The 23,477-nt window shown below is 33.8% G+C and overlaps 1 protein-coding gene across 4 annotated transcripts; it reads right to left on the reverse strand.

The window, feature by feature from the left end:
- Positions 1–5,776: 5,776 nt before the first annotated feature.
- LOC149774220 (uncharacterized) lies at positions 5,777–23,362 on the reverse strand. Of its 4 annotated transcripts, none has more exons than XM_089945640.1 (7): positions 23,245–23,362; positions 17,899–17,975; positions 16,424–16,512; positions 12,218–12,459; positions 10,921–11,065; positions 7,461–7,597; positions 5,777–6,429 (listed from the first exon to the last, which is right to left on the reverse strand). In XM_089945640.1, the coding sequence occupies exons 2-4, from the start codon at positions 17,959–17,961 to the stop codon at positions 12,312–12,314; spliced, it is 300 nt and encodes a 99-aa protein (XP_089801766.1). In that variant the 5' UTR covers positions 17,962–17,975; positions 23,245–23,362; the 3' UTR covers positions 5,777–6,429; positions 7,461–7,597; positions 10,921–11,065; positions 12,218–12,311. The 4 variants fall into 4 exon arrangements, with proteins under 4 accessions (XP_089801766.1, XP_089801763.1, XP_089801765.1 ...); XM_089945637.1 differs by lacking the exon at positions 23,245–23,362 and adding an exon at positions 23,075–23,236; XM_089945639.1 differs by lacking the exons at positions 7,461–7,597; positions 10,921–11,065; positions 23,245–23,362 and adding an exon at positions 23,075–23,236.
- Between the last annotated feature and the right edge of the window lie 115 nt (positions 23,363–23,477).

The raw sequence follows: 23,477 nt of genomic DNA on the forward strand, positions 1-23,477 counted from the left end.
AAATTAATGTGCTTGATCTCCAATTGCAATTAAATTTCATAATTTATGTTATGATATTATATAACCAGGAGGTTTTGTTTCCTCAATATCACCATATTATTAATACCATGCTCCTTCTGTATTGACCACATTGGTGGCATAGTGGTTAGAGCATCAGTTTCGGATGTGGGAGGTAATGGGTTTGATCCCCAGCTGAGTTGTACCAAAATGGTACTAACAGCTGCCTCGCTTTGTGTTCAGCATTATGGGGTTAGTGTTAGGACTGGCCAGCCTGGTGTCAGGATAACGTGACTGGGTTGGACATCATGCTATATGTCTGCTGCATGATACTCCAGTGCTAGACATCAGAATAAACTGCCACACTGCAGACATCATAGCAATATGACTGAAAAATTGTTAAAGCTACGTTACAAATTCACACACACACACACACACTCCTTTTACATTACAGAGAATGCCCAAAGTTTTGTTGTTCTTGTTGTTGTCGGGTTTAACGCCATTTTTCAGCACACAATAGGCTATACATGGTGGCCAGTATTAATGGTGGAGGAAGAACCCGGGAAAACCCAGGAAAGAACCACCGACACATGAGAAGCTACTGGCAAGCTTTCTCACATACCCACATTGGCTGAATCTGAGACTCGAACCTATGCAGACAGAGGTGAAATAGCAGTGATCCGTAACGGAGAGCGCTTTAGACTACTCGGCCACTCCCTAAGGTTTTGCTTCATGTCAGTAATCCAAGGCGAATTTGATCAAATATGTAACAAGTGGAACCAGCACAAAATTGGAACACAGGGTAATGAAGGTAGTCCAGATGGAAAACCTGATAATTTTTTTTCACCCAGAACTGTTTGGAAAGAATGTTCTACCTTAGTAACCATTACAACCACGTTTTAGTATTATCAAGAATGATATGGTATTAAAATACTAAACAAATATCAATGTAATATGTTAATACAGGGCGGATAAGATGCGGTTGTGGTGTGGATCACGAAATTTCGTATATTCATTCGCACATGAAAAAATAATTTTTATTAAAAGTGCATGAAATAGTGTATACAAATTTATTATCATTATGGGGAAGAGATCGCGCATGAATTCAAATTTAATATGTTCGTGGCATGGTTCCTGAAATTTTAAATACAATTATGTCTATTTTTCTCGTAATGGGAAAAAAACGTTTTTTTTAAAGTATGAGAAATAGTGTGTAAAAAGTTTATTATCAATTTGGGGAAGAGTTCGTGTATGAATTTTGATAAATATGATCATGGCGTAACTTCTGAAATTTAACAATATCACCAGGTTCTTGAAGTGTTATGCCAATATAAACATTATCGGAAATGTTACTTATTACTGGTCCACGAGTAAAGCCAGTGAGTCGTCTTTGATTGTCTTCAATTAATTCTGTATACAATCGTTGCTCAAACAATAGCCAACATGTGTTTCTTCTTTAACTGCATACACAACCAAGCAGCAGACAATGCGGTGGTTGATAAAAGATTCTCACAGTTTAATAAACATCAACAACAAAAAAGGCGCCAAGATGTTTGCTTAGCTTGGCAGTATTATTAGATGCAATTAGTTGACCAGTAAATAATGTCCACTTCATCAGCTGGAAATTGAAAGGGTATAAAATTCTACATGCGTTCAACTTTTAAAAAATTTTAAAAGTGACTCGTGACCATTGCAGGTCTACTGCACTTAGTTCTCAGGTTTTACATGCATATGGAGTTTGCTAATGAACTCGTTATTAATTTCCTATTTTTTATAAAAATATTTTACCTTTATAGAAAAGCAAGTTCATAAATGCAATTCGTTCTCTGCACTTTGCACCCAAAAAAAAATTTTATTATCATTTTGGGGAAGAGATCGTGTATGAATTTGATAAGACGATATGTAATACGATCATGGTGTGGTTCCTGAAATTTTATATACATGTACTTGTATTTTATTCGTACCTGGAAAAAAACTTTTATAAAGTAAGCGAAAAAGTGTGTAAAATGCTTATTATCAGTTAGGGGAAGAGTTCGCATAAATTTGAACCTAATATGATCGTGGCTTGGATTCTGAAAGTTATCCATTTCACCAGGTTCTTGAAGTGTTATGCCAAAATAAACATTATCGGAAATGTTACTTATTACTGATCCATGAGTAAAGCCAGTAAGTAGTCTTTGTGATTGTCTTCAATTAATTCTGTATACAATTGTTGCTCAAACAATAGCTGACATGTGTTTCTTTTTTAACTGCATACACAACCAAGCAGCAGACAATGCAGTGGCTAATACAATTATCTCACAATTTAATAAACACCAAAAAACAAAAGCCGTCAACATGTTTGCTGGGCTTGGTGGTGTTATTAGATGCAATTTGTTGACCAGTAAATAATTTTCGCTTTGTTAGCTGGAAAGTGAAAGCATATGAAGTTGTACATGTGTTCAAATTTAAAAAACTTTATAAAAGTGACTCTTGACCATTGCAGGTCTACTGCATTTAGTTCTAGAATTTTACATGGATATGGTGTTTGTTTATTAACTCATTATTAATTTCCTATTTTTTTTAAAAATATTTTACCATTATGGAAAAGCAAGTTCACAAATGCAAGTCATTATCTGCACTTTGCGCAGCGATTAGTACAGTAATTTTCACACGTTTCTTTCAATATTCACAAAATCTGAAGTAAAAGTTTTGCACGCTGAAAGCACATGTTGATTGTTAATTATTCTTGCTGTAATCATTCAAACAAATGTACAAGCGTTAATTATTGGAAATTTGCAATGGATTAATGTACACGGAAACGCATATGAGAAAATTTTAGCAGTATGAAATCTGTGCAGACACCGTTCATAGACCCTGGAACGTAATGAACCGTACATGTGCTTTGTCTTTTCTTAACCTAATTTTGCTGTTAATTTTTCCCATTGAATCCAGATACATAATGATATGTGACAAAAGTACTGAATAGTTTAAATATGTATGCAATTTTTGCAATGGAATTACATATATTATGGAATAATTGCAAACCCCGACGGTACGATATCAGATGGCAAGTAAACAGTGTTGATACATTGTTCGTGCTGTATATTAGACGCTGAATTCAGACACAATGATCTGGGGAAAAAAATACTGAATATTGTAAACATGTGTGCAATTTTACGATGGAATTATATGCATTATAGATGAACTGCATGCCAAAACGGCATGATAGTAAATGGTGTTGATACCCTATTCATCATATACATCAGAAATATGTGCCAATGAATTGTTCTCTGAAAAAAAGTAAAATACTGTAAAACCCCGCATTAACACAACCTCATTATTAACGTGACCAAATCTTTTGGACCCCAATTATAGGTTATAGTGGTGTTCCATTGTACTATTATTATAGCAAGATAATTTGTAAAGACATGTTGACTTTAATCTTTGTTTACTTAACAGACCTTATATACATCATTGTAGATATTACATACAGTAGGTGCACTGCAGCTGTATTCAGAGAATAACAGTTAATTATGGTTTATATCTGATCTACTTATTAATTGTCAGGTTTAACAGCATTGGCATACTTTATTATATTTAAATCGTAACCATCATGACAAGTTGGAGTTATACTTTTTCCTCACAACTTATCACAAATGCAACTTTCAACCTTTAGAAACTAAAGGTAGTACCAGTACATGGAGTTGATGAAACAGTGTCATGGGTAGGGAAAGATGAAACCCTTGAAGTTATGGGGAAAAAAATATGTGCTGTGTGAATAATTCATGAAAAGTACTGGGTAAATAATTCATGAAAAGTGCTGGGTGAATAATAATTCATGATATTGCTATGTGAATCCCTTTGTACAATGATTATTATAAATTGCAATATAAGACTGAGTACAAGTACATGGTGAATGTTGCTGATATCCAAGCAATAAAGTCATTTTGTGATGACCAATCAACCATAGGATGTACTGAAGAAATGCGTCACCAATTTATTTAATTACTTGACGAAAGTGGGAGACAACAACCTGCAACTTGCCAGGATGCTGTAAATCTATTAGCATGGCTCATACCTCAGATGTAAATGCATTTGATTTATGAGAATATTGTCCTTTGTGAAAGTAATTGTTGTGAACTCTAACTTCAAAACTTTCAAATGCCAACCAAAAATTTCACAAAAAGAGCAAAGAAATATTTACTACTTATTATTTGTTTACTTATGTGTGGAGACACTATTTAAGCCTTTTTGCTGCTAAATTTATCAAAAAGAAACATTTGAAACATATTTTGTACCTACTTCATTTTAGAATGAAATATCATTAGTTGACATAGATATTAAATATTCATATTACTGTTTTTATGCTGGCAGGATCTGTCTTTTTGCCCAATTTTTTTAAGATTTTAATTTCAATGAGATAGCAACTTTGATAAATTAATTATTAAACAGCATATCTAAAGCAATGAAAGGGCTCACCTGCTCCACAGAATCTTGAATATGAATACAAAGCAAAATAAAATGGACTGACCAGTTATCAGAAATAATGAACTGTGATTTTCCCCCATATAACCGCTCTGGTGACTTAAGTGGTTATAGCATATGCTCAGATGCAGGAGGTTGCATGATCAAACCCCAGTAGAGTCACACCAAAGACTTATAAAAATGGTATATGCATCTGCCTTGGTTGGTGCTCAGCATTAAGACTGGTCAGCCTGGTGTCAGAATAATGTGATTGGATGTAACATGATGCTACATGCCCTAGTGCTAGACACCATTATACACTGCCACACTGCAAACATCATACCAATGTGACTAAATTTGTTGAAGCTGTGTTAAAAACCCAAATCACACAGGCACAGATTTTCTCTATATGCCAAGTTTTCATTGTGCAGCAATAATTAAAGCACAAGTTTTAGACAATAAAATCTAAAATTAAATCAATGTTCAAAATTTTCTGATATTAATGCAAATAAACACACAATTGACAAACTTGGTTCCTTCAATATGCATAGTATCAGCACATAAAAAATATACTTATATCTATATTTGCACACTAAAGAACAAAATTAATATCTGATGAGCAAAAAAAAAAGAGACAAGTTAGCATCAATTATATAAACGATGCATACAAGTTGCAAGGTAACAATGAATATTGATGCAAATAGACAGCCAACTATAGAACTTATGTTTCACTTCAAAATTACTAAAAATAGAATATAAAAACATAGACTTTTGAGGGTCAATTTACACCTTAAAAATATAGCATTTCTGATATTTAGAATATAAAATAAATCAAATGAAACATGGCATCAATGATAAACCTGAAACATTACATTTCAATGGAGGCTATGCATATTCATGCATACATTTGGCGGATAAACTACTTCAATGTGTCCTTTTACAATTTACAAAAGAACATTCATCTATTTTGAATATAAAATAAAGAAAGAAGTCAGTATTAACTAAATAACCAAAGCATAAAAATTGCAAAGAAATAATGTATATTGATCTTGTTTACTTCAACGTGCCAAAAATAATCAAGAAGAATATAAATCTTTATGTGCCAATTAACATCCTACAAAGCAATGCCTTCTGAACATAAAATAACTTATCACCAACTACATACGTAAAGCATAAATGTTGGAAGGAAAATACTTTTATTCATGCAAATAAGAAGCAAATCATGAAACTTCTTCTATACTTAAACTTGCAAAAAATAGTGGGAAAATAATATATAAAAGCAATAAAATGTATGCCTTGTCAAAAGAAATGAAATATATCAAGCAAGTCAGCAGCAAATATGTAAATGTATCAAGACCTTGATAGGAAACTATATATTTTTCCATTCTTTGTCACAAATTTGCATCTTGTTTCTATGCTTACCCTAAAATTAATTACTTCGAAAACTTGTTTGCAGCAAATGACTTTGTCAGGCCACAGATAATAAAGTGCCAATAGCACATATATTCGTGTGCAAAAGAATGAAATGGAGGAAAAACACAAATGTAATAGCGATATTAACAAAAGGGCCAATGTGTTACAGAATTGACATTGCCCCTTGATGCTACCATAAAATCTAAAATTTACCAATAAAAGAATAAAACAGTTGTTCTTAGTCACTGCAGTTTCAGTGCCGAGCTACACATGATATGAAAGCTTTTAGCAAGTTAACGTATAACTGTAGAGTTACATCATTCAAGGTAAAGTTAAGCCAAATGCAATCCCCCACCCCATTCAACTGCTGTGATTCGGCTTCCTTCAGTTCATCCAGATTTTCAACACCTCTTGGAAGCTCCAGGGACATGCCACAGATGTGTGCTACAGGAAATTGCTTTGCATCTATCACAAAGTCGATCTCAAGCTTTTTATGGAATCCTAAAGGCGGGATCTCACTGGCATCTGTCCAGAATGAATGTAAATCACATAGCGTCTCTTCAGCTGAATCTTCTGAAAAGAAAGACTTTCAGTTTTAGGCATCCAAATGACGAGTGTAAATGATATGCATAGGTCTTCACGAGTGTTAGCTGTAATGATCTGTAATGGATGTTAAGATATGGCACTTAATGAAAATGATGCTAAAACAGTTCTCAAATTATATGCATTTATAGAACATATTAGATTCCTTTACTTTCTACAAATTTGCAACTATTTTTTTTGCCAAATGTGTTGTGAAAACTATATAGCATGAAAGTCAAACATTACCGATATAGTCTTGTAGAAAGGCCTCAAACGAATAAATAGTATCAAACTCTAGTTGTATTTCATTTGATCCATCTAGGCTGTAGTTTATTTGTAAAATACCTTTTATATCATCAACTGTAAGTATTGTTCTCATGCATGCTCATTTCATCTTTGTGGCAGGTAACTATATCCAAGAAAGTTCAAACCAATCTATCAAGCTTAACTATAGCTCTACAGAAGCAATAAGCTTCGCACAAACATATATAGACCAAACAGATTTTTGGAACTCCTCCACAAAAGGTAAAAAGCACCATGAAACCCAAAAAAACGTAGATAGGAACATACAGCTACCTAAGGGTACCTATTTAAAACAGAAAACCATAAACTGGATAATAACTGGAAAAACTAAACAAGCATGCAGTTTTGGAAGGTTTATAGGACCCAAACCAGCAACCATTAACTGCTTTAACTGCCGTACCACCGAAGATCTACACCACGTATTCAATATATTGCCAAAATGTCAACCCGCTCGGAAAATATTTATCAAAAACCAAAAAGAGATTGGATCACCACACACATACCCAGAGTTACTTATGGATTCTAATAAAAATAAACAATCAGCATATAAAAATAAAAATCAATTCAAAGACTCAGCAGGACTTAGGAACAAAATATAATTACTATCCCCACAAAACCAAAAGACCCAGTAACTAGCTAAATAAATTTAGAAGCCACCACATAAAAACCCATAACATATCATTCAATTTTATAAAAGTATTAATAAATAATTCACTTACGAAGCACCTATAAAAAAACTAAGGAAACCGCAAAATCAGATGTCCTAGATGTCCTTAACGAACCGAGTAATCAGCTAGGATTCCGGTCCTAGATGTCCTTAATGAACCGTGTAATCGGCTAGGACTCAGGTCTCTTGCTAAAAAAAGTATAAATAACATTCAATCTCTAAAAACATCAATTAATAAATAACTTAAAGAGGTAATATCTAAATATTTATAAATAACATAACGTAGGAAACACACCCTAAACACCTCGATTAGTAATACCATAATAACCTTGAAAATATCTCTTCATACATGATATCTACTAAGAACCTCTATAAACAGCATAGAACATCCCCCCTCCTTTTAGAACATTTTGATGAAGAAAAAAAAAGAAAAAAAAAATAGAGGAAAAAAAAACCCCAAAAAAACCAGGCAAATGCAAGAAGAAACCAGCGATGTAAAGCAAACAGGACCGTTCCCGAGCTTTCCTTCCCACTTATGACAGCCAACCATTCAAGTGTAGGAACCTTTATGGACCCACAGATTGAGGGCAAACTATCAGGGTTCCTTTAATCCATAAAAGCCTGGGGGAGGTGGCACTATCCCCTACCCCAGGAACAACTAGCAGGCTGCGGTGCAGTCAGAAAAAGTGGCACATACACAATTGTGCGCATGCCACTATAATTAAACTCAACAACAACATCAACCAGTCTGAAACTGCTATTTCACCATGTAGCCTATAATGAAGACAATACTTTATATAAATGTCAAATTAAATGTGTGCGTGTGTGTGCTCCAAGACAACATGTCTCAGAAGGTGTAAAATGTTAACTATAAACTTCTTTTAAACTAACACTCTATGGTAAAATAATACAACAAATATTGATTAGTGCAAAATAATATTTTCCTTATTTATTTTATGTAAAGGCCGTTTATATGGAAAAGAATATGTTCAGGAGTATGCAGGATTCCAATGAAGGGAAAAACATAATATATATAAATTCATTAAAACAGCTTATGATACTGCATTACCTATGGAAAAATCTTTTAATTTAAATGCAGAAGTGCCTTTCACCCATTACATGTGGTATAGCCCCATTTCATTTTGAAAATGGGTGATTAGGGATGTTAACTTTAATTCAATGGACATGTTGCATTAGTTCAGAGTGTGTAGAAAGTAAAATACATGTATTTCATGTTTTCTGCTTAATATACAGATCTACAAATCTGACTGTTGTACATGAAAGAGAAATTTTGATAATTCTTTCATGAACACAACAGAGGAATCTAAGATTGTATTTTTATTGTCAATCCCCATTTATATTTTAGAAACGCCAAAATCTGTGATGATGTTTTAAGTATGTGATAAAGTTTCACCTATAATGCTTATAATACATATTTGATATTAGAGTTTCTCGTAACTCTTGTAAGAATTATGAATGTACATAAAAATAATTTCTTATATGTCTCCAATGTTGTATATGGTTGTATAGAGGTGGTACTGAAACTCTATTGCATGTTTAATCTTTTTATTAACTCCAATGCTAATTATTTCGAATTTAATGGACTCTGGAATTATAGCATTGCTGGAAAAGTAATATATTTTCATGTTGGTGGTCGCAATGAAATAAGAGATCTGCTAGGCTACTCTGCATTAAAAAATCACTAATTGTGACTATAATTCCGGTCTATCGAATTCAGTGCAGCAAACAATGAAATAGCTGGAATGAAACTACACCTCTCCCTTGATAACTCACGCACAATGGGGTCCACAAACATAGACCGCACTATAAGGCGCAATTTACTGAGTGAACTCCAAAAATTGAGAGAAAAAACCGCTTTGACATCGAGAAAACCATGGGAGGGGTGGGTGGAGTTAGGGAACTGGACTGTTTAATAACTGAATCCTCATTTTACAATCACGTTGATAATAATTTTTAATAATGCGCTTTTTCTGGTGAAGTTGTTTGTTATTCTGTTTAAATAACATTTTTTCTCTCTCAAAATATCCAACATATGAAAGATTGTTTCAACTGGTTTGAACAACAATCATGTGTACTCAAAAAATCTGTGTATTAACTCACTGCTTTTTGTTTTCTTGATGAGTCTTCTTCAATGAGTGGTATTTAATAGTATCTTGCCAAACTGATAGTACACAATTTGGAAACTAAACTACCTATTGATACACCACCAAACAAGATTCCTCTTTTTTAAAAACACACGACATTTATTTTATGATGCATCTGCGTCAAAACTCAGTTATTTATTGTTCAATTAGTACAGTGTTAATGTCGTGATTTCATTAGAAGTAATAATGAAATTTCTTAACATCCCTGAGGATATCTCTAAATGCCAGTTTAAGAATTCTCTGAAACTCGCTTGCCCACAAAGATCCATATCTGTGAAATCAGGCTCTTTATTTTACAAAGTATTCTTTTCACTTTGCTGCCTTGTTATCTCTGATCATAGTTATGAAAGAGTCGGTTAATTTAAGGTAGTTTCTGTTACATACACAATAACGTTTATTAGTATTTGATTGATCAAATGAAGCGAGTTCACCCAATATACGACCGAGACCGCTAGATTTTAAGTTAGTCTGTTTTTTTTTGCATTTTAACTTTTCTTTTATTCCTCCTCCTTTTTTTATTCAGAAGACATAATTAACGTGATAATATGAAGGAGGCCAGCTTTTAATTCAGTGCAACAATACAACAAATACTTCCTCATGTCAGTTATTAAAACATGGTCGGCACTTAATTAGGTTCTCAGAGAAACGCTCGCGGACAGAGCTGTTATGGTAGATTGATGCATTTTACATTTAATTACAAGAGGACACATTGCACTTATGACATTTACACTTAAAAGAACTAAAAGATAAAAATTTTATTTAATTTGTATTTATTAATTAAAGTACTGCTGCCACTCGGCGTAAGTGACATTTTCATTTATCAAAATTTCCTTACATATCATTAAATGCGGTGTACTAGGAATGTCGTTTTGAAAGAAAATGTAAAAGAATTGTTTTTAAATTTGATATTTCAAAGTGTTGATTAACATTTCCAGGTCCTACCTACCGTTTTCAACGATAAAATGTGCGATACATCAAAGTTTCCATACCAATTTTGATCACGATTTTCTTCAAGTTCAACAAATAGGGATAAATGTTTTGGGAATTTTCGGGTTTGAAAATGGGATCCACACTTGACGCCGCAGTATAAGCGGGTTTGCGAGTTATCAGGGAGCGAGTTATCGAGGGAGAAGTATATGTGCAAAATGCTAAAACATTTTCAACAGAATAGTAGCTGTTTGTAAGGAACTCCTACATACCCAATACCAATTACAATCATACATGCACATAAAATGGAGCGGAATGATGTGACAATCTTCTGACATATCACTGGAATACATTTACGTGAAAATAAATTCGGTATATATTTAACAATTCAACTGTTACTGTAATTAAAACATCTGCTACCTTTAGTACACACTATTGTTTTGTTGATAAGGTTAACCAGTCTCAGCTTGCTTTCCTCATTTAATGATGTTATTAATGGCAATCCCTGTTCTATTATCCAGTCAGATATATCATATATATCACCAAGGCTTGTGGCATCTTGTATCTGTTATGAATAAATAGTTTACATTCAATAGTGGTAGAAAGAAGGAAATCTTAAAAAAGTATGTTTTGTATGATGTGTGCTATGATTTGGATTTTTAACATAACTTTAACAATTTTTCTGTCATATTGCTATGATGTCTGCAATGTGGCAGTTTATAGTGATGTCTAGCACTGGGGCATCATGCCCCAGACATGTAGCATGATGTCCCACCCAGTCACATTATCCTGACACCAGGCCGGCCAGTCCTAACACTAACCTCTTAATGCTGAGCGCCAAGCAAGGCAGCTGTTAGTACTAATTTTGTAAGTCTTTGGTATGACTCGGCCAGAGATCAAACCCACGATCTCCCGCTTCTGAGGCAGATGCTCTAACCACAAGGCTACCGGAGCGGTCTCTTACAAAAGTAAAGTCTGGAAGAGGTTAAAGAGTGTGCAACTTTTGATTTTGAGCAGTATGAAACTTCAGACTATCAGACAAAAAGGATCTAAAATATTCAATTCCTAAATATTAAATGTTCATGAAATGAAAACAAGAGACCCAAAGACCAGATATGGCTAACATGGTAATCTTCATGTATATTTGCAGAAATATATATTTATTCCTTACAAGACGCATGTTATCCATGAACACATTAGATTTCAGATGTCCAATCCAGCTTCAAACTTGTGTCATCCACCCTAGGATCAATGGTGGTATCACTTTTATATTTTGTGTAAAAGTGTATTTTTCAAAATACTGAATGACATTAGATATATGACAATTTTTTTTTTCAATTTAATGTGTCAGGTTAGGATGCCAGATGCCTGATGAAGCTGGAAAACTTTTTTGTGTCAGGCATGGTTTGCAGGCGGTAGAGTTATCAATGCACAGAGATTTCAGAAGAAGTTTCTCTATCTATCCATAAAACAGGTAGTGCTCTATAACACAGTAACTCTTTGTACCCCATTACCAACCATTTATTTACAATTATTCTGCTTGTATCCATCGTGTAGTGCTTTTCTTCCTAAATGTTATGTACTTTGGTAAGTATTAAAATTTTCTTAATTAATCTATGTGTAGTTTTATAATTATGACTTAGGGAACTGGATGCAGAAAATTTGAATTCAGACAAATTGTATTTTCATCTATTGATCTAGGTTAAATTTTAAATACCTTCAGGATACTTGAGTTTGCATCTAAGTCTGTGATATCCTCAAGATTTGGTTAAAATTCTGTGTCCTCAGTGACAATACTAAAAATGTGTGACTCAGAAATGAAAGCCAGGACTGCCTTGAAAAATACTCCAAGCAATACACCTTCCGGAATACCAGTAAGACTTATTTTCAAACTTTGACACACTGTGCTGGAAATGTGTCCCTTCAGAAATGTCATCTCTGATTTCTTTCATCACAAGTCTGCAACAGAAATAGAATATTTTGATGCAGCTCTACCGTGAGAGAAATGAAAATATTAAAAAAAATTATTGTACACAACTTGAGTATAAACACAGAATTAATGGTAACTGGTTTAATGTCAAATTGCATCTATATATTATATGGCATCACATTACCAATAAACAACAATTCTAGCAGTCAAAGGAAAACACAAATGATCCCACATGATTATGCCCAACTAGAATTAAAGCCAGTAGAGTAGAAACATGATATTAATAAGTTAAATTTCTGACACAATAACAGATGTCTCTTACCACGCTCCATCATTTTTAGATATGATGCATTTGTATACTGTAATGTAGCCATGAAAGAAGGTAAAGGGTAATAACTCCTTCAAAAAGCATTCAGATGACATCACCTAAATCTTACACATGTCTGAATATGGTTGTTTCCAGTATGCAAAGTTTCAGCAGGATCCACTGTATTCTGCAGGAAGATTTGCCCCCCTCAAAAGTAAACTGTCTTGTGACGAATTAATAAAGCAAATAAGGCAATAACTCCTTCACAACAATTGCAATGTAACTGCTTGAGCAACATACGCACCTTCTATGGTGATAAGGAAGCCTGCAAAGTGTCATACAGATTGGAGTTACAACTGTCCGTGGTGTGGACTTCACCAAATTTTGCAGCCAAAGGATAGACAGAAAGACAGCATATATTATAATATTTTAGTCCCTGTTTTCTGCATGCATTGGTATGTCATATTAGTGTTAAAAAATGGGGCCACAACAAAATATGCCTGTAAATGATATTCATCAGAAAACGATACACCTTTTCTCATGAACTCTGACGACCTTTCAAGTCTAATTAATGTTCAGTTTTTGTCCCACTCAGAAGTAGGGAAAAAACTTGCTGTAACATACATGCTATGGGTACGTTTGTTACCAAAATGTATCAGTCCACGCCAAACTTTGGGATTGCTATGTCTTTCTTCCCGCAACTTAAATCATAGGAATAGCAAAATGAAACATCTGTCATGATGTGGTCTCATCCTTTCAGTGACAAAATGAAGTAAATATTTTTTTATGAAGTAATATTTGACAAAGATGTAATTGCATTTTAATTCTGCATCAAAACATACTGTCATGAAATGCATTGTATTAAGAAATTACCCCAGACTGGCTTGAATTGTGCCTGTAAATTTCTTTCATCATGGTCAAGCTGGGAATCTGTAAATGCATCTTCTCTTATTGCAATGCTCAGGTTTGGATTGTGTCGAATTCTTGTCTAGATGGGGCCCTGTAAATTCATCAGCTGTTATTGCAAGAGGGTCTATAATTGTAACACCTTGGTATAGCTGATGACTTGTCACTTCATCTGATGTTAGTGCAACAGCGTCTTAAGGCATATTGTTCTTCTCATCTGCGCTATCAACATGTTGATCACTGTGATGCTCACTCAGACTTAGATCGGGTGTAGATGTCATTTGCATAATACTCTGTCTCTGAAAAGCACAAGTAGTTGATGAAGTTAGTGTTAATTAATGTACAGTCTCAGGCAGAAAACTGACTGGATTTTATACATTTGACAATAGGGCTATCAGCAAGTAACAGGTTTGCTGTTAAAAGAACTCCATGTCATAGAACAAAATTCTTGACTGGTTAATGAAGCAGTCAAAACGTTACTTGAACGATTATTCATGATGTAATTGTATTCACGTTTATACTTACCTAATGGAATATATATTTTTTCCTCTCCTGCAAAGTTCATAGTGTCTATTACAACATATGGTCCTTTGTCTTGATAAAAGTTATTTAGCAACCATCATTTGGTCATTTGGCTGAGTAATGGGTTGGTATGGTAATGCAACATTGAATGTGTGCTCACAAGAGATCAAAAATGCACAAAATTTAAAAACCATTACAAATGAGAATAAAAAGGCTAATGAATTAAGGTTCATGATGCATTATATATGGTGTAATATATTTTAAACCATATGTAAGTCAGACTTTGACATTGCAGTAAGGCTGACATGCACATAAATTCAAGAAACAAGGTCATGAAGAAATTTGAGATACACTTGAATAGAAAGCAAACCATTTGTGAAGGCATTATCTGCAGATAAGAACATTTTAGGAATAAGAATTCGTTTCTAATATATTCAATATTATACCTTAAGACAATAGCTTGTGACAAGAACAAATTTCTGCAAGGCGAGTTTAGATATTTACAAGTTGTCTGTATATACTGTCTTATGTGTATAATGTATCAACATTTATATAAGCGTAGTACATGCATTTTTAGCTAGGTCAAATGTATGTATAGTGTATCTCCTGGTTAAGCTAGTAATCTGTCAGAAGCTTATTTGCATGTCCAGTTACTACAAAATTATGGAGTAAACAATCGTACGTTAAAATAGTCATAAACTTTCAGGAAGATAAAATTCTTCATAACATGAAATCACAAATGTGGTTTACGTGACTTAAATTAAATATAACTTAATTGTACATCTGATCCATTTGCGGATATAAAAAGTTTAGAGCATAGGATTCAATATATCAAATAAATACTCTCTTTGACTGCCCCACTTGTCTATATCTGGATGCAATTGAAAGTGTATCATCTTGGGTATGCCACATAAAAATCTGGTAATTTGAACACATTAAATAATAAAGTCAAGGAACATTGTTACATACATATATCTGATTTAATTTATATTTAATTTAATTGTTTGTAAGTTTTAAAATAATTTTATTTTTAATTTCATTACATGTCAAAGTAATGTAATTTTGTTTACTAGGAAATTGATATTTTCCTGAAAATTCAGTTTGTTGTTGTTATTGTTGTGTGATTTAACGCCATATTTCAACACACGATAGGCTATGCATGCTGGCCAATATTAATGGTGGAGGAAGAACCCGGGAAAACCCCGGGAAGAACCACCAACCCACGAGAAGCTACTGGCAAGCTTTCTCACATACCCACATTGGCTGAATCCTAGACTCAAACCCACACAGACAGAGGTGAAATGGCAGTGATACATACTGGATAGCACTTTAGACCACTCAGCCACTTGGGGAAAATTCAGTTTGACCTGACTCTTTTCATAAACACCTAATAACAGAAACACTGTTTCTATTTTTGACCTAATTTCCGACCTTGATTCAGAAATCACTGAAACAAGTAAACAAATTTCTATTTTTATTTTATTCTTAGAGTAAAATGATTGGTTTTTATCAAGGTGATACTGGGAGTATATAATTTTAGATTGTAAACAGTCTCTGTCTCGCAATTCTGGGTTTTCAGAAATTGCGCAGTGGTTAGATATAATAGTGATGTTTAGTGAGATATTTCTCAGTTTGGGCTCTTAGCTTGGACACTGGAAAAGTATTGGTTTGTGACCAGTTTGGAGTTATATTTTAATTTTTATTCAAATTATTCTGATTGATTAGTTCTTTTCCTGGGAATATTTGAGTGCTCATACAGAATTCGTGGACAAAGACATTTCTTTAAATTTTATTCAGATATTCAAACACTGGAATATTTGTTGTGAGTCAACAAAGAACTGTTGACACCTTCCATTTTGGATTTTTCGTCAGGAATCAAACTTGAATTCATTAGAACATTTCATTATTAGACTTCTAAAATTTAATTTGTGGATTATTCTTGGATTTGATTCTTAAAACCATAAGTTCTTATTTTTTCATTTCTAGTGTTTTTCCAGGGAAATAAATTAGTTGTTAAATTTTTCAAAGCTCGTTGTGTTCATTATTTTTTTTGTTCCTGTTTATTAGAGCCTTAAGACGTAACATAAGAATGTAAAGGTGTAAAATAATAGAGTTTTGCTGCTTATTTTTAAGTTCAGACATGGATGAATCATGTTGGTGATACACATTACCAAGTATGAACTCTCAAAATTGCTCCTGCAATGTTGCAGCTAATAAATACTAACCAGTTCTACGAGGTAACAACAACATGGACATACTTAAGTCGTACTCTGTCTCCTGTAACAGCAGATACACCCAACAATTGCAATTCTCCATTTCCAAGGTTCTCAACCTCTTGTGGACCAACCTAGAAATTTGAGAAATTAATATCCATTGATTCTCATGGACAATTAAGTGCATACTTTGATCATGTAATGTAACTGTTAGCAAATTTATATATGTGAGTTTTCTGTTTTGGGGAGGGGCATGTATACCTTGAGGATAAAGGAAAAGATCCAGATGTAAAGAATACATTACAACATACACATACATTTACATGTGATATTGCCTACTTGCCCCTTCAATGTACATGAGCTACATGTGTCATAAATGTGGAGAATACACTGACTTTAATACAGGTCACATTATGTACTATTGTACCTGTGTACATGAAAGATATAAGTTGATATTATGATACTCTACGACATATTACATTTTCAAATGTCAACATTAATGATCTTTTGCACTGCAATCTCTTACAGAGGTCATTCAATAATTCATAAGAAAACTAAAAGGTGTAACACAATTTAAATTTCAACCCCATTTTTGGTACCTCCCAGTCTGCCTGGTCTAATAGGTTTTGCAAAATTACAAGATCCACTCGTGATTAGCATAAACTGTTTTGAAATTCTTGTGAATGTATGGAAGGATAAAAATAACAAGTTGTAGTACAGAGATGTAACCAATTCATTGCTTTAAAGATAAATCCATAAATACAACATATTAATATATCACAAATATGTATCAAGAGGTTACCATCCATATAACATTATGAACTGATATATTTATCTAAAAGAAAGGATTACCATTCATATACCACCATGATATGCATATTATATGTACAAAACAGGATTGCCTAGTGTTTAGAGCATCCGCCTCAGATGCAGGAGGTCATGGGATCGATCCCCAGCTGAGTCGTACCTGAAAGCCTTATAAAAATAGTACTAACAGCTGCCTCACTTGGTCCTCAGCATGAAAGTGTTAGTGTTAGGACTGGACAGCCTGGTGTCAGGATAATGTGACTGGGTGGGACATCATGCTAATATATGTCTGAGGCATGATGCCTCAGTGCTAGACATAAACTGCCACACTGCAGACATCATAGTGATATGACTGAATTTTTTTAAAGCTATGTTAAAAATCCAAACCACACACACACACACACACACACACATAAAACAGGATTAATGTTCATATAACACTATGCTGTGATATACTATATGTACAAAAAGACACAACACAATAAACTGACAAACCATATGTACAAAAACATGAATACACTTTATGCAGTATTTTGAACTTTGAAACTGAATCAGTTTATGAGTAGTAGAACGCAAAATCAGTTTTGCTATACTTATGAAAAACACATATGCCATATTCCGTTAGAGCGTATGTATGTGCTTCAATGCCGTAAGGAAGGAAAGTGCAAATAATGGCACCTGATTTAGTCAAGGTGAAAGAAAATTATCCTTACCACGTTTTCTCTGAATACACTCACAAGTTGCTTGAGTCCAATATTGGTCAAAATTTGAGTCATTTGATCCTGGCATTCTGAAAATGAAAATAAAACATGCTATGTACTTTTTAAAGCCTAAGCCTTGACTAGGCTGATGAAGGGGAGTGAAATCTTAAGGAAATATGTATATGAAGCAGATAATACACAAATTACAATAAAAGTCAATAGTCTAACAAGTTTAGTTTTGCAGGCCCATTATGACTGTCCGGCCCAGCATCCATATTTAAAAATTGCATCTGAGAAGCTGGGGTGAATCCTCAACGAATGATCGCATGAATCGATCACAGAATCACAATTTAAATGTGCCTTATCCTGTGAAACACGTCAAATCACAGAATCCTACACCACAAAATATGGAAATACCAAAAAGACATGGGCAGTTCCTATTTGCTTTCGCATTTTGTATAAATGGATGTAGCATTGCTTAATGTGCTTCTCATTCCTGCTAATGATTTAATAGGCACAACTTGGTGGCAACCAGGATTGAACCCATGAAACCTGATACTCCAGTACTTTATTTATTGAGCTGAAGAGAAAACCTCTCTAGTCCAATCCACAACACACCTCTACATTCTTTTTCTGGGGTGGCGGGTGGGGGTTTGCAATGCCGAGCCATCAACACCCAATACCTTGGGGATGGTCACTGCCAGACCATAGCCAGATTTTTCTTCTTTAACTGAATTATATTTGTTGCCATTCTTGGATTTGCTTGCACAAACTGGTGGCAACCGGAATTGAACCTCTGCCTCCTAATTCAGTCATGAGCTATATAAATGGAAATAATGAGGAAATCTTTGAAACTGAAGGTAGTAAAGATATTGCTATAATCCACAGCACCACAGTATTGTGAAGATATATTTACATACAAAACGATACAGCAAGAACTGAAGTGCCCACTCTAATGTCGTGCCTTTAATCATGCATTATGCTTCAGATATGCATAGACTGATCCATGTAAATTTGATAGGTGGCTGTCATGCATACAGAGGGTTCCAAATATGAGTTGCAGGGTCAAAAGTGCGGGATTAGAGAAAAATGATTGGAAATGTTTGCATACCAGATAATCACTTTAAAGAAATTATATGTGATTGTATTAATATAGAAGAAGCTGATTTTGAAATGAAAAAAACAAAACATGTTCCCAGATAAAAAGAGATGAGTGGTGCATGGAGACGATCAGCTCTAGAGTAGCCTAAGACACGTGTCAATAGTCACTTAGTTTAAGAATCGCTGTTGAAAGTTAGTTGAAAAATGTATGCATAGGACAATTTACATAGTGCAACTATAATTATTGTATTTTGAACAGTATTTCTTGTTGCCAGTTCTATTTCCTAGTCAATTAAGAATGTTTGAGTCAATATTTATACCAGAAACTGAAATATTGATATAACACAGGCATCAGAAATTTCAATGTACCATCAAGATTAAATGATCAGCATATTGAGAAAGAAAATTGGTTAATGTGTTAATTCCCCTAGTACTGCACACAGGATAAAAACCCTTACCATTAATAATTACACAGGATTTGGTATTTGGATAAAAGGTTTTATCCAATGTATCATAGTTAATTAAAATGTAAAAGTACAAAACACTATCATTAAAACTGTGTCAAATGCTTTAGCAAAGTGAATCAAAAGAGGCTGTCAGGAAACATTGCAATTTTGGTATAAAATATTAAATCATAATTTTCTAATGTAGACTCAAATGAAGTGGCAGTGCAAGCCTTCCAGGTGCCTCGGGGCAGTGTTCTTTAGTGACACCATGCTGAGGTGTCTGTGGGCACGGTTCTTTACTTTGCGACAGAAAGCAGGTTTTATATCAGTTACCAAAATCCATCCAGTGACAGATGACCCATTAAGCACACTAAGCACATGCTTAGGGCACCAGTCCAACAGGGGCATCAGAAAAAAGTCAGATTAATTTTGTCTGTTGATGATGAAATTTAATAAATTATATATGACTGCTTTGATCTGCACGTATGAATATTTTAATTTGGAAATGGCACCACTAGTATTTTCCCACCTTATTAGCTTGTAATATTGTTTTTCTGATTTTCACATTTTGTGGGGAGAACCATAAAATTTTCAGCTGGTAGGGTCCTGAAATGCCTTATTCTTGCCCTCCCTACAACCCACCCCTGTAAGTGTCATACTATGAGAGTTGTAGTTGACCAAAATTTTTTTACAAGTTCCCAATGGCGCTGTCCCTATGAATGGAGCATGAGGGCAACTGCTCCAATTTATAGTTCTTTAAGAAACTCAGTTTGATCCTTGTGTAGATTTGTGGGGAAGCAGTTTTAATCCTACCAGCAATAAGTGTAAAAGTATCTCTGTATGGTACATTTAGAAGTGAAATGTGTCTCCATTTTGAAATATATTGCAAACGTGTACCCCCTTGGCACACATATAATAACTTCTTTATGAGTAGAAGATAATTCACCAAATTCGTACCCAATTTTGATGGCGCTCACCAAAATCTGTTTAATATCTTTCCAACATATCTGAAAGTGATATATATGTCTGCATGGGTTTGAGTCCAAGGCTCGGCTAGCATGGGTACATGGGAAAGCCTGCCAGTAGTTTCTTGTGGGTCGGTGGTTCTTTCCTGGGTATTCCAGGATTCTTCCTCCACCAGTTAAACTGGCCGGCATGTACAGCAATATTGTGCTGAACAATGGTGTTAACCCTAGAACAACAACAAGAACAACTAGAGCAACAAATATATATATACACACATATATCTATATACATATATCTATCTACAAATATATATCGGGTAAATCCTGGTATTTGGCCCAGATGTGTTGCGCATGCCGGGGGGGGGGGGGGGGGGGCAAATTTCAACTTCAGACAATTCTATTGAAACAACTTGATTTTGGAAGTTCAACACTTTGAACCAATGAAAATTTAATGGTTATTGTTTTCTTGTTTGCTGGGGGTAAAGTTCTGGTTACAGGCAATACAGTGAGAATATAACAAGCAAAGTCAGTCATGGTTTTCACTCGAACATTTACATTTTTGTAATATAATAAACTTTAACTCATAAACAAGCAATAACATTAACTTGAATGTGACTAGAAAGATCATAGGCAAACTAAACCCTACTCTCTCTCTCTTCAACACCTGCTGAAACACTATTTTAATGGAACATATCTTAATCAGAATATAATAACAAGGTAAAAGCAAATGGAAAATATCACTTTGATATTGTTTTTTGAACCTATAGGAAATAATTAACCACATGTTCTTGTTCCAGAACTATTTATGAAAAAAATTAAATTAATGTACCAGACAAAGGTCCAAACAGTTATGGACACTACATAATTCATGAAATGAATAACTTATTTTTACATGTTCTGTATTAAATAGTCTCTTTCATTCCTTTATTAAACAGAAATTGAAAAAGATAATGAAATCTTGGAAGATTGGTACATTTTTTATTAACTAGAGCCCATTAACATTCTTGCAATAACGAAATTATGAAGCATTCATATCAAATTAGAGCAACAGTATAAGGCTAAACTTATGGAATTAAGTGTCTATTGAATATATACAAACAATGAAACAATTCTCAAAAACATTTCCTGTACAATGATATCTTCATTCAGGTTTACAATATGGCCACTTGATCATGTTGCATGAAGGTTACAGACACTTCCGCATGTTGGGTAACATCAAATATAGAAATGTACACATATTTGAAACCCTTTAGTGTCAGTTAGTTTGTGCATGTATTGAAAACATTCATATATTAGTCTGAAGGAAAGACGGAAAGTGTACTAAAGGAGGAAAAATATGACATAATTACTTTTGTTCTAACTTTTCTTTAAATTTCACTAGTTTTAATTCAATAATCAAACAAAACTTAATTTTAGCAAACAGTATTGACTAAAGTATTTAAAATATGTATGATATGTATGATAAAGGATGGTTTAACCCAATAAGCGCTGCATTTGAGCATAATAATGACAAAACATTTATATCTCATTTGCCTAATATAGATTACGGACTCGACATCAAATATTAGTACAGTATTCCACATTCATAATTACCATTATTTCAACTTTGACAGATAATTTCTTGTCAGTAATTATGTTGAGGAATCCCTCCATGCTTCTAAGTGACTCAGCTAAAGCCAAGGTGGCTGGAACATACTACTTAGATGCAAATACAAAGGACTTATTTTTCTTTTATCTGCAGACAAGCAATTAATGATGCAATGTTACATAATGAAATTCTTGCACCATCCTGTAACGTGGAATATTTTCAGCCAAAGATGATGCAATTCTAATGATATGGAAAGTTTTAGTTTGATATGGTTAAAGTTGTGAAAAATGGCTCCAAAACTATTGCATATATTTTCAGGTTACAGCCACTATAGTTTTTTGCAGTATGTATAACCAAAATGAATTAAACTGTTGTGTCTTCAAAATAGCTGGAAAACTGAGCGATTACAGACTCTAAAAAAAATTCCGCACCAGGTTTTATTTCAGTGGAATTTACTCCATAAAAAAAATTAAGACTCCAATCTGACACTGCTTTGGTTTCTGCAGCATTTATAACTGTAGTTTAACTTTTATATATAAAATTCAGTAAAATAATATGAAGTCTTTCCTAATAATTACAGACATAACTAGATGAGGGTAACACTAATATAAAAAAGTATAACAAAGTACAGGTTCCACATTTTTATTGATATATCTACCAATTTTCTACCTTTACTTTCGACAAATAGATTTTTAAAACATTGATGAAATTTTCTGTAAGAATACTGACAACATTCTGTTCTACTAATATAAGAAAATACTACTATTCTTTGTTTAAAAATTAAATATTTTAAAGTTTAACAGCAAAACGTAAAAAAGGCTTTTTGGGAGTTTATTCACAGGTGATGGAAAAAATGTAATTTTTGAAAATAACTGAAATTTACTTGTCATAAAACTGTAAATAATGCAGTATGTATTCATATCGGATGCGTAAAATCACTAGTATCTCTCATTATAGACCAGCAAGTTGTTCTCCACCTTTTTTTTTGTTGTTTACTCTCATTATAAAAATATTTGAAAGGTACAGTTCATCAACATGTCTTAACATGTACAATTAAAAAACTAAAATTTAAAAAAAAAATTAGTTACCATCATTACCATCGATAGGTCTTGGAAGGTTGCTCGCCATTCTAGTTCTTCGACGCGACCATGTTTAAGTTTAGGGAGATAGCTTAAGTCAAGTGAAGTTAGGTTTGCACAGCGATGAAGTAATGCAATGACACGATGAAGCGATACGATTATCTTGTGCATGAAATTACCATCGCTCCATCGCTCCGACAGTTATTGTACGTTGGCGTGCATCGTGAATACTTTGCGATCCGGAAGTATTTTGACGCAAAATAAGATCAGACAGCCCAATTTTTTTTCTTTCACCTCACAACCAAGTCATTTTGTCTGGCAGATATAGCCGAAGAGTTCCTAATGATTAGATACGCTGTTAAGCTAAAGTGTCATAAGGAGAATTGAACGATGGCATTTTAATGACGCTGCC

This window comes from Sinohyriopsis cumingii, unplaced genomic scaffold (genome assembly GCF_028554795.1).
Source record: "Sinohyriopsis cumingii isolate HCF-2022 unplaced genomic scaffold, ASM2855479v2 utg000379l, whole genome shotgun sequence".
NCBI classification, from domain to species: Eukaryota; Metazoa; Mollusca; class Bivalvia; order Unionida; family Unionidae; genus Sinohyriopsis; species Sinohyriopsis cumingii.

Bases quoted from the DNA above. Each gene is read 5' to 3' on its own strand.
- LOC149774220 (XM_089945639.1), bottom strand. From the start codon at position 23,114: ATGGCGAGCAACCTTCCAAGACCTATCGATGGTAATGATG. The intron at 17,976-23,074 runs GTAACTAATTTT...TTTCATTTTCAG, and splicing joins ACCTATCGATGGTAATGATG to AATGCCAGGATCAAATGACT. The intron at 16,513-17,898 runs GTAAGGATAATT...TCAAATTTCTAG, and splicing joins GTGTATTCAGAGAAAACGTG to GTTGGTCCACAAGAGGTTGA.